General features: G+C 44.4%; 1 protein-coding gene across 2 annotated transcripts in view; it reads left to right on the forward strand.

Annotated features, from left to right (window-relative positions):
• KEL (Kell metallo-endopeptidase (Kell blood group)) overlaps window positions 1-12,790 on the forward strand; it is a 554,418-nt gene that overhangs the window by 366,831 nt on the left and 174,797 nt on the right. For both annotated transcript variants that reach the window (XM_086929702.1, XM_086929703.1), the window contains exons 6-8: window positions 5,716-5,781; window positions 7,668-7,850; window positions 9,906-10,048. In XM_086929702.1, coding sequence (XP_086785828.1) covers window positions 5,716-5,781; window positions 7,668-7,850; window positions 9,906-10,048 — 392 coding nt within the window. The remainder of the gene's footprint in view (window positions 1-5,715; window positions 5,782-7,667; window positions 7,851-9,905; window positions 10,049-12,790) is intronic.

Consider the following 12,790-nt stretch of genomic DNA (forward strand, 5'->3'; position numbering starts at 1 on the left):
CTCGTGGTTGCTGGAGCTCAGAGACGCACCGCCATCTTAAGTTGCACCAAAACCACGCCCCCTGTCCAATACCTTCTAACCGAGCTTTCAACATGAAAGCAAGCCATAACATGCAAAATCAATATTTAATACATTAGATTCTGCATTGTTTGTCTTTTTCCGCCTGATACATTTCCTTAAGTGTGACCTGCTGGAAGCGATCAAACCAAATCTGCGAGTGTGTGACATCATCACACAATAGGCAATGGGGTTACAAAATCAGCCCTGAACTTGTAATGGGGGCCTGAGGGCCATCCCTGTGTCAGTAAAAATGCCTATTGGATATGTTAATTAGTTTGCTGACATTCCCCTATTCCCTGCCTTTTACCCAAGCTACCACTGTAGGACATCAAGGAGTAACACAGATTTACCAAAATTATTCTGATTACTAAAGCATAATTACAATTATAACCAGGCATAGAAAAAATAAGCCGTAAGATTATTTATTAACCCTCATTTTCAAAGAATTTTTTGGGGGTAGAAAGGACCCAAGTTTGCTCTGAAATGGCTCAAAGTGCTTGCTACGTCTGGGTGAAGTTCGCAAAGTTCCGCGAGTAACCAAAAAACTCTGTGGCGCTAATCAGATTTCCACAAGCGACAAAGTGCATTTGGTCATGCCGTTCGCGTTGATTTTCAGCATCGAGTGTTTGTACAAAGCTGTGAAATCAGCACGGATGGCACCATGCGCAGAGCAAGAGGGCGCTGCTTTTTATCTTGCCGCTTAAGTAGATTTTCTACCTGAGCAACAGTTTTCTCAACGCGAATGAAGGTTTTATCAACGTGAATGGTCGCGTCCTTCCGCAACCACAAGCATTGAGAAATCTGACTGCCCGCTTTGGGAAATCTCACCAGGAGATGGATTTTCCTTGCTAGTGCTCGCCAAGTTTACGATGGTGGGCATGAGTGAAGAAAAAACTCCTCTTCGCTGAGCAGAATTTTTCAGAACTCCACATGCTCCCCAGAGCGCGGAATTCTGAAAACTCTGCAATATACGCGAACGGAGCGGAGCTCACTGCCCAGGCCTACTGCTTGCTCGGTGAGCGCTACATATGATTGGAACATTTTGTAGGGTTGCTTTTTGCTCAAAGTTTAGCTTTGATTTAGGGGTCTTTATTGGCCTTAAATATCTCCAACAAGGTGTAATGTTGAGAGAGGGTGGGCATTGGGCTAAATACATACTGATAGAGAGGTTAATTTCCAATGTAAGATAAGTACATGTAAGTGTACAGTAAAGCAAAAAGTGACCAAAGTAAATTACCAATAAATAAGTCAAAATATTTTTTGTTGTTAAAATGATAGAAGATCTTCCAAAATGAGAACCCACTGTGATGTTGAGTAAACTTTTTATATAATTTGGCAGATGCTTACTTTGTACTCTAAACAGCACTGTAAGTCAATAAGCATTTCTAAATCACATGGACTACTAGGGCGGAAGAAACAAGTCAGACTTCCGAAGTTTCATGTGCTGAGGGTTTTTTTTGGCACTGTGAAATAATTTTGAAAGTGCAAAATGGGGACAGAGTGTAAAAGGGAGAGATGACAAAAAGCACAAGTGCACGTCCGCTACTGGCCTTATCGCGGACACCCCATTTGCGCAGTACAGGGTCTCAAGCCTTTGAAATGAAGCCGCCTCTCAGTCTGTGTCCATTTGTTATTTGAATGGTTGGTCTTCGGCTGCCCCATGAGGTTTGGGGTGATCTAGGACCCTGACTGGAGGGTGAGCAAACAAGCATTGAAAGGCAACTGAAACCAGTACCATATATTAACGCCGGTTTGATGTGAGCTGTGCTCCCTGCAGCCCTGCATTAATGATACAGAAAAGGGGGTGGTGATGAACAGAGTGTCTGAATTAAGCAGACCACTCTTACCCAGTCCAAAGATCAGGGCTTGATCCATCACCGTTATTTATCTCACTGCACCATCCCAGCTCAGAACCTGGCTATATGCAAATCAGTCTGTCCCTGGCCCAGTGCATCATGGGAACAGGGCAGACTAAACTACCAAGCCAATTCTTCACCAGAAAGGAGACAAGCTACCGGGGACCGGTTTCTGGCATTTCAGCCGTCTTCGGCCCGGCTTGCTTGAATCCTGATGGTGCAGTGAGAAAGGGACTCATGTCTGAGTATACCCTGCCACACCTATAGTGGCCAAAAACGATTCAGAAAAGGGGGTGGTGATGAACAGAGTGTCTGACTTAAGCAGACCACTCTTACCCAGTTCAAAGATCAGGGCTTGATCCATCACCGTTATTTATCTCACTGCACCATCCCAGCTCAGAACCTGGCTATATGCAAATCAGTCTGTCCCTGGCCCAGTGCATCATGGGAACAGGGCAGACTAAACTACCAAGCCAATTCTTCACCAGAAAGGAGACAAGCTACCGGGGACCGGTTTCTGGCATTTCAGCCGTCTTCGGCCCGGCTTGCTTGAATCCTGATGGTGCAGTGAGAAAGGGACTCATGTCTGAGTATACCCTGCCACACCTATAGTGGCCAAAAACGATTCAGAAAAGGGGGTGGTGATGAACAGAGTGTCTGACTTAAGCAGACCACTCTTACCCAGTCCAAAGATCAGGGCTTGATCCATCACCGTTATTTATCTCACTGCACCATCCCAGCTCAGAACCTGGCTATATGCAAATCAGTCTGTCCCTGGCCCAGTGCATCATGGGAACAGGGCAGACTAAACTACCAAGCCAATTCTTCACCAGAAAGGAGACAAGCTACCGGGGACCGGTTTCTGGCATTTCAGCCGTCTTCGGCCCGGCTTGCTTGAATCCTGATGGTGCAGTGAGAAAGGGACTCATGTCTGAGTATACCCTGCCACACCTATAGTGGCCAAAAACGATTCAGAAAAGGGGGTGGTGATGAACAGAGTGTCTGACTTAAGCAGACCACTCTTACCCAGTCCAAAGATCAGGGCTTGATCCATCACCGTTATTTATCTCACTGCACCATCCCAGCTCAGAACCTGGCTATATGCAAATCAGTCTGTCCCTGGCCCAGTGCATCATGGGAACAGGGCAGACTAAACTACCAAGCCAATTCTTCACCAGAAAGGAGACAAGCTACCGGGGACCGGTTTCTGGCATTTCAGCCGTCTTCGGCCCGGCTTGCTTGAATCCTGATGGTGCAGTGAGAAAGGAACTCCTGTCTGAGTATACCCTGCCACATCTATAGTGGCCAAAAACGATTCAGAAAAGGGGGTGGTGAGGAACAGAGTGTCTGGCTTAAGCAGACCACTCTTACCCAGTCCAAAGATCAGGGCTTGATCCATCACCGTTATTTATCTCACTGCACCATCCCAGCTCAGAACCTGGCTATATGCAAATCAGTCTGTCCCTGGCCCAGTGCATCATGGGAACAGGGCAGACTAAACTACCAAGCCAATTCTTCACCAGAAAGGAGACAAGCTACCGGGGACCGGTTTCTGGCATTTCAGCCGTCTTCGGCCCGGCTTGCTTGAATCCTGATGGTGCAGTGAGAAAGGGACTCATGTCTGAGTATACCCTGCCACACCTATAGTGGCCAAAAACGATTCAGAAAAGTGTCAGCTCACTGGAAAGTGCAAAGGCATGTACACTTCAAGCCATCTGTACATATATGTGCTTTGGACACGTTCACAACACAAATTATTTTACCATTCCCCAAGTCATTGTCACATGGGTCAGGCTTCAATAGTTCTCAATCACAAACAAATCGGCATTACCATGTAATCTCCCAACAAAGGGTTCTTCCCCGACATATTTTAAACATGTCACACTATACCATGACATAGAAATCCACCCTCCAATCATGCATGTGTTTACTGTAATCAATGTATGTGCATGACCTTCATGCATCATCCATGTTTTTGTCCTATTTACTTCTCAACTTTGTGTTGTGAGTTTGGCTCCTGGTAATCATGTGTCATGCCCACCACGATATGTAGCATCTTTCTTGAACCTTTGTGTTTGTGGTGTAGCGCTCATTTACTACTTGGGGCCAGATTCCGATGTTGGACAGACCGGAGTCCGTATGATATTGGCCAGGAACTGTAACCGAACGACTGCCTGTCGTCGGTTACAGGCCAGCAAGTAGGATGCGACCGAACCCTGTTCAGGCGCATGCGTATACCTTTCAATGAGAGCATGCATTCAGAGTGGAATGCATGCTGTCATTGAAAGAGCAGGGGTGCTGTTCATCCCTGCACCTGTGGCAGCCGCCAGGTGCAGGGATCAACAAGGGGACACCTTAGGTGCCCCCTCGGCCGCTATTTGGCAGCCTCGCACCCATGGGGACCCTGCTGGGGGCCCCCAAACACAGTTTCCCACTGCCTTTTCGTGCTGGAAAGACCAGCACAAAAAGGCAGTGGGAAACTGCCATCATACTCCCTCGGCTAGAAAGAGCCGGCCGGGTGGGTGTACTGAAGGGTTTCCAGATGGTGGACGGGCTCTCCGAGCCCGTTGCAAGCCAACCGGAAAACCAAGTTGGATTCCTTTCCGACCGAGCCCATCAGAACGGCAAGGTCGGAAAGGAATCCAAATTGCACATTACGATGCGGGCAAGAGGGTTCCGACCATCGGTCGGAGCCCTTCCTGAACGTGTCGGAATCAGCCCCTTAGTGCTCAAAAGGGACTCAAAAAGTCCTGGAGCAATTAATGTTCTCAGCATACTTGAGTCTGATTTGGACAAATTGGCAAGTAACAAGTACAAAGAGTTTTGAGCTCTCTTTTGCACACTTTGGGCCTGATTTAGATCTCGGCAGGTGGGTTACTTCGTCACAACAGTGATGGATATCCCATTCGCCAAAATATAAAACCATTATATCCTATGGGATTTATATTGGAGTTAACAGAATATCCGTCCCAGCTGTAACAAAGTAACTCATCCGGCAAGATCTAAATCAGGCCCTTTGTTACCACATGTTCTCCATTTTAATCGTGTGGAATCAGCTTCCAAGTCTAAATATACGAGGAGCTAAAATCGGTGTAGACGTCACCACCCACAGCACCAGGGGGCATATTACCAACAACTAGCGATAATTATCGCTATGTTGGTTTAGCGGCGATATTTTTATCGCCGAGCTGCGGCGATTTTTATCGCTTAGGAACCTTGCTATTATCAAGGTATATCTCCTAAGCAATAAAAATCGGCCGAAATGCATGAATATCGCTGAAAAGTCAGCGATATTCATGCATTACCGAGCTCATGCTCTTAGCCATGTTATCCACCTACCATTGGATAACATGGCTAAGAACTGCTCAGGGGCAGGTGTTAGCTTTTGGAGATATTCCTGCTTAGCGCGAAAATCTCCAAAAGTTGGTAATAGGAGATAGCGATGTTAGCGACTGTTTTCAGTCGCTAACATCTTGGCACACCCACTTTGCATGTCATTAGTGATAAATATCACTGACATGCAAAGTGGGGCCCAAGATGGTTGCTATCTCCTACTAGCTGTCGCTAACTGGTGTTAGCAACAGCTAGGTAATAGGGAGATAATTTTATCTCCGCTATCTTGGCTTTTAAAGCCAAAAAAGCAGAGATAAACCCCCTTGATAATATGCCCCCAGGTTCTCAGTGGTCTTATCCTCCATCTTCTGCATCACCTGTGGTTCTTCTCTGTATCACTTCTCCAGGTCAGAGTAAAGACCTCTCACGTCATTTCCTAATGCTAGGATTTGTCTTCTCCCGACAGATTGACCACCCGAACTTTGAGATGCCGTCGAAGAGCCAATTTGAGAAGGAGAGCGAATACACGAAGGTACAGTCAGCATCACCTAGAGGGTACAGCACGATGCATGTAAGCTTGGAGTTAAAGAGGATTAAAATACAAACCAAGCCATAAACATGATGTAAAGGGTTAAAGTAACTGCACACCAAGGAATATGCACAAGAACTTTAAGACTGAAACCATGAAAACAACATTAATGGTTCTGATTGAGTAAGAAATTGGATATTTCCTCCCATAGCTTTACTCCTATCTTTCAAGCAAATTTCCAAATTTCCTTAAATTGACAAGGAATTCCAAGAGTTCTCCAGGAAACTCTGGTTCTTGCAACTTTCCAGGTTAACACCTATGTGTATACATTGATGCAATATAAAAAAGAATCCCCATGGGAAATCGTGTTCATCTGTGAAGAACCCCTTCCAGTTCACCCTCACTCATTCTGGGAGTGTTTTCTCCTATATCCTTACGACTGCCCTTAACTGGAATAAATACCAATCATTACCACTGTTTGACCCTTCCTATGAAAAGTTTGTGAATGCCACTGGATTTCATTGCTGGTCCACCACTGGTTTAGGGTAGTGGGACATTGCGGGTGTTTGAACATCAGTAGAAGGGGGTACATGGAAATGTGAGATGCAATATCTGTCCTTCTGCTCTCTGTGGACCAGGTCATGACTGTGTCATTTTATTCGAGCATCATTTATGGGTCATAGTTCAGTTGAACAGTATCCAGTTGGTGCAACTTGAGATACGGTTCCGGGTAGGGATGTGCGAAATTTGCCTTCATGTGATTACGTGAAATTGCAGGCAAGCCATACAAAATCATGCATCATTTTGTAAAATTCAAATTCAACATTTAGTGCTATGTTTAAGCCATAATTTTCCATGTGTCAATTTGTGGCGCAAGGACCCATTTTACGCTAAAAACAAAGCACGGAAAAAACAAATGCCATGAAAATAGCCTGTCACAATCTGGTTGTTCACGTTGATCTTGAGCTCTAATTGTGATTTAAAGGCAGCATATTTATATGACATGACATAATGGTGTAATTAAGGCATTATGCGTAACCAGCGTAATGCGAAATTCCCCAAAATGTTTTCAAATTAAAGATATGTAATTTAAATTTCACCGAGTCTAGTTCCAGAAAGCATTAGCAGCCATACAAACTTACCACAGTTAAGAATTGCAGGGGCCTCATTTATGAGAAATGAAGCAACGCTGCGTGAAAGCAGCGATGCGTCACTTCTCAGTGCGCACTCCTTGCGACATTCCTGATGCGTCATATTTAATGTATGACGCATCATGTCGCAAGGAGTTACAGATACATCAGTATTTCTGACGTATCTGTAAGCGCAAAAGTGACGCATTGCTGGAGTGTGTCACAAAAGTGACGCAACTCCAGCAATGCGTCCTTTCACATGGGGCAAGCCCCATGTGATAGGGCATGCGTCAGTCTTATGCAGTGACGCAGTGAAATCTCATAGATTTCACTGCGTCACTTCTACGACCCTTCCTTGCGTCAATACGCCCCCCCTTGCATACATTATACCTGGCACAGGTATAATGTGGCGCAGGGGTTTACAAAGTGACGCATCTACCTAGATGCATCACTTTGTAAATATGGCGCAACAAGGCGCATTTTTTATGCCACTGGTGCGTCACAAAAAGTGACGCACCGGCGGCGTAAAAGTGACGCACAGCCTCATAAATGAGGCCCCAGGTGTTTTTCATACACTGAGAACAGTGCTCACTTTTTTTAGGGAAGTCGTTTGCAGAAAAAACTCGTTTTGGGCTAGTTTGCTAGTAAGTTCAACTCTGTATCAGGAATTATAGTGCCTGGTTTTAATGAGGGATATAAGTCCTTGAATCAGTTTTTGCATCAGGCTCTGGTGCAGATGTACTTTGCTTTGTCTTTCAGGTGCTGCGTGTTTACCTGTCGTACCTGCAGAACTTGACAGGGTTCCTGGGCGGGGAAATAAATACCATGGTTATCCCATCCGTGTTCACCTTTACATCCAAGCTTCTCAGTGAGGTGACCCCTCTACCAGAAAGGCAGGAGCGGCGCATGCTGTTCACGCCCACCACCATCGCGGAGCTTCAGGTACCTGCAAGGCTATGATATCAAAATGTCTATTTGGATTTATTGGGAACACAACGTTTCGGCTAGAAACTCTCGGGCAGATTTACGAGCCCCGTGCGCCACATTTGCGCTGCCATTGCTTCACTTTTGTGACGAAGTGGCGGCGTAAAACAAGAACCACGTTGCGCTATATTTACAACATGACGCATCTAGGGAGATGCGTCACGTTGTAAAACCCTGCGCTACTGTGCCACATGAAACCTGCATCAGGTTTCATGTGGGCGTTCCGGCGCAGGTGGGGCATTCGGGCGCAGGAAAGCCTCGGAAAAGTGCCTGAACATTTCACTGAGTCACTTTTTCGACGCCGCTGCGTCAAAACCTTGCGCCTGCTTGAAGCAGGCGTAAGGAGTGACGCACCATGTTGTGGATAGGCCAGGTTGGAACAGTGCTGGAGTTGCGTCGCGCCCACGACACAACTCTAGCACTGCGCCAACCTTACGCCGGCAGATGCAACACTCATCTGTTTATCCTTGCGCTGTGATGCGCCACATTGTAAATGCGGGTCATCTGTGGTGGCGCAAGGGTAAACTTGCGTCACGCATCTTTCCTGGCGCATCCCTGCTGTTTTGCAGGGATGCGCCAGGAAACATAAGTCTGCCCCTCTGTACACAGTATGTTGGCGCCTGGCGATATATGAGGACAAATGCGGCAAAGTGGTAACATGGAAGAATGATGGCAAAGTTTGGCAAGGAATGGGGCAATGGCAGCGACTTTACACCTACAGGCTCAGAAAATAAGTTCAAATAATAATAATGCAAATGCTTCTTCAGGACCAAGGACAAACTTTAGCAAAGACTGTATCTCACTGTAGGGGAAGGCTGAATTTGGAGAGCTAAGGCAATTCAGAGAACGTGCCTATGGCTAACATATTAAATATTGTATTATTATGAATGTGATCGGTCTAGCCTGCATTCCATGATGGAACTTGTGTATCCACACAAAGCAACAATCAATGTTAATTCAGAACTTATTTGACGGTTGCATATTTGCAAAATCCTAAGATTTGTTTGGATTCATGCTCAGCAAGATATGGTCCAACCCCCAAAAAGAAGATTTCTGTCAGGAATGAGAAAGCATGGCTATAGGGAACTAAAAACATGTTAATTTATCTAGCTCTATGTTTGATGCAATCATAGGTTTTCATGCAAGACTTGATGTAATCATACAAATAATAAACATAATAGTGGCTGAACGTATTTGCAGGCAGTAGACGACACAATGTTCGATCTATAGGTGCAGAGCGCGATTATTAGAACGTAAGAGTGAGATTCCTTTTTCATGCAAGGCCCAACAGTTGTGGTATTATCAGAAAATACAAATATTGTAACTTGAGAAAAGACGTTGTCAACGTTTCAACCAACCACAGTGAATTAACAGGGTCTTCTCCAGGGCAGCGTATGATTCAGTGGATTTGAAAACAATGGTTTTCACAGTGCATATAAATGTCATATCATCTATCAGAATTGCAAGGATCAATACAGACTCGTAAGAGGGCAGGCTCACTGGTCCTTGCAGTAAATAACTGAGTCTGAAACAGGCGATGCAGAAGAAATGTGTTACAATTATCACAAGTAGTACATGGAGACACGGAGTTTGTAAAAAGGCCACTACCAAATAATTCCAGAGGACACCAGGTTTGCAGTTTTTGGGATCTAAATGAGGATGGAAGCTGAGTTCGCAGAATAACCCACATTTATCATTTCAATTGAGTGTAGCACATAGGGTGAGAAGGGGTAATATTTGACTGGGTTGGTGCTGTCCTAACTTCATCAATGAGTCAAAACATATTAAATACTTTTCTTTTCAGTTGATTCCAAACCGACATGCTGCTGGTCACCAATGTTTTTTTCCACTAGTGAATTTTTGAACTTTTATTTGCTTGCACTCCTTGCTTTTGGTGGCCTTCCCATGGTATACTGAAGGTATTCTCATGGATATGGTAGGTTCAGTAACAGATTAACTCTTCTGTCATGATGTTCCATGATCTAAAGTCCACTAATGTTTCATTCCTTCCAGGATCTGGCTCCAGCCATTGATTGGCTCTCCTGCCTCCAGGCGGCCTTCCATCCCCGACAACTCAACAGCTCAGAGACCATCTTTGTTCATGACATGGATTACATGATGGGGATGTCACGACTGGTGGACCTGTGGAACAAAAGGTACAATGTCACATGGTGGACTTGCAGCAACTGCTAGAATCATCTGTCATCATTGTCTCTTTGTCTTTCGAGGATGAAGAAGTTGGATTGTGGTATTTTGAAGGCCATTTAAAATGACAGACCCTGTTACTCAGACTCAAAGGTGGTTTCCTGGCCCTGGGTAATTCCTTAGATATCCCTTGGTTAAAGGTTATTAAATCTAGTTTTATTAAATTTGGTGTCCCAGCATATTTTTCTAACCCTAGATGTCTTGAATGGGTCTCATCTGATCCAGTTAAAGAAATCTTCTATAGTCACGTTAAGCAGACACGCGTGGTGAACAGTACTACAAAGTTTAGGGAGTCTCTTTGATTTTACCCTGCTCAGCCAGCACTTTAGTTACAGATTATTCCAAACGAAAGGTTTACATTTTTGCTGACCAGGTTTCGCCTCCAGAATTTACCTTTTTTGGCAACCTACCCTGAGCAGGGCACATGGTTTTCGTCCCTCTCCCCCTGCCCCTGCGATGGGTTAGCTCAAGAATGCACTAAGCACTTTAATTTATGTTGTACTTTTTTATACGACACAGAGAAGTCAGTTTCTTCATCCCCTTTTACAAGCACTAGCGACTAGTTCTCATGAACAGGCTTTGGGCTACTTATATGACGGGAAGCAACCTTTACAACGCAACTTTTGCAACGCACTACCATTACAACGAAACTTTTACAACGCAACATCCATTACAACGCATGCCATTACAATGCAACCTTTACAACGCATGACACTACAACACATACCACTACCACGCATGTCATTACAACGCAGTCATTACAACGCATACCATTACAATGCATACCATTACAACGCATAGTACCCTTACACTGTCCAACACTTACCCTACTGTTGCACCCCCGGGAGTTAGAATAGTCATTTTAACCCCTACACTATCCAACACTTACCCTACTGTTGCACCCCCTGGAGTTAGAATAGTAATTTTTACCCCTACACTATCCAACACTTACCCTACTGTTGTGCCCCCCTAGAGTTAGAATAGTAATTTTTACCCCTACACTATCCAATACTTACCATAAATGCAATGTAATGGTATGCGTTGTAATGGTATGCGTTATAAAGGTAGTATGCGTTTTAATGGAATGCGTTGTAAAGGTAGTTTTTAAAAATGTGTTGTAATGGCATGCGTTGTGATGGAATGCGTTGTAATGGATGTTGCGTTGTAAAAAATGCATTGTAAAGGTATGCATTGTAAAAGTATGCGTTGTAACGGCATACATCCTTCTATGACTTAGGAAGCCCAGAAGTCTTACATGCTGTGTTGAACAATATGTTAAGTATTTTTTAAGATTGATAGAAAGTGCTAATCTTACTGCTGTTCCTTTTTACCTATGGTTTTTAATGTTTGTTTCCTTTTTTAACCTGTACTGCTTCAATTTTGACTGTGCATTACATAAACTTTTGATGCTACCTTTTATGGCTTCCTAGAGCCAAATAAAGTACTTTGAAATGAACTGAACTCAATCCCAGGGCATTCTTAGTTGAGCTGGTCATAGAATGATCTAAAAAGATGCTGGTCTAACACCGGGAGTAAGTCCTCCACTTACTCCCGGTGTTAGACACCGGGAGTAAGTGGAGGACTTCAGGCAAGTGATGGCAAGGAGAGCTTAGGTAGTGATGGTCTGTGCAAGGGAGTTGTTTTTTACAGCCTTTCCTCCCACAGTTGTGACACAAATCTCCTTCTCTCATCCCAAGCATGGTTGGCCGATAGAGTTCATTTTGAGCAGGAGGTTAGGAGTGTCAAGTGTCTCTACCCACTCCCCATAGAAACGACTCCCCAGGACTCATGCAAATGAAGTGACCGCAGATTGCTCAGCTCCTCCACCCTCAACAGGTTGGCATCACCTTTCTCCAGGAGACTCAATGGATCCCTCGGCATGCTCCAGGCTCACAAGGAAAGAAAGGACACAGTCAGATTGTGTCGCCGAGGTTCTACAGGCTGGATCCGGTGATCCGGGGTCTACTCTATATAATGAATACCTAGTAGAAATGGGGAAAGTGTGGCTGTGGAGGATATCTGTTTGAGGCTGAAGGACCCTCAACAAGAATGAAATCTTGAAAACTCAGTTTGGAGTGGAGCCAGACACTGCCCTGTGGTATTCCTGACTGGCTGTGTCTAAAAATATTTCTAGAGTAATAATTATAGTTACTTGTGTGCTGCGTGAGGCACAGTAGAAATGAAGCAGCTACCAGGCTGGTTTGGGAAGCACAGAGACTGTGGAATCACGAATGGAGCACCATGGAAGACGCCTACAGCAGAACAGGGTGGCATACGGAGCCCGATAAAACCATCGTTTTCAATTTACCAATAACTGGAGGACTAAACCAGCCCTTACTCATTAGCTAACAAAATGAATAGTTGTGCCATTTCTGTTGAGACAGTAAAATGCAGTTCAACAAACTGTGAACCACATTTTCATGTCCAAGGGCCTCATTACATGCACACAGGGAAGGTAGCACTATGTACGACTTGTTCCAACAATGGCCATAATCTTTAAATAATGGTATGCATCATTTTAATTTAAACTAGGCGACATAAATATTCTAAACATGTTTTATTTTATCACTTATTTTATTTTCATTTTATGTAATTCCTTATTATTAAATGTATAAAAAACATTTCATCACAAATACACTTTTTATGAATATTTTTTCTCAAAGTACCGTACATGATTTTTGACAAATACACAC

The sequence above is a fragment of the Lissotriton vulgaris genome, chromosome 7 (assembly GCF_964263255.1).
Source record: "Lissotriton vulgaris chromosome 7, aLisVul1.2, whole genome shotgun sequence".
Taxonomy (NCBI): Eukaryota; Metazoa; Chordata; class Amphibia; order Caudata; family Salamandridae; genus Lissotriton; species Lissotriton vulgaris.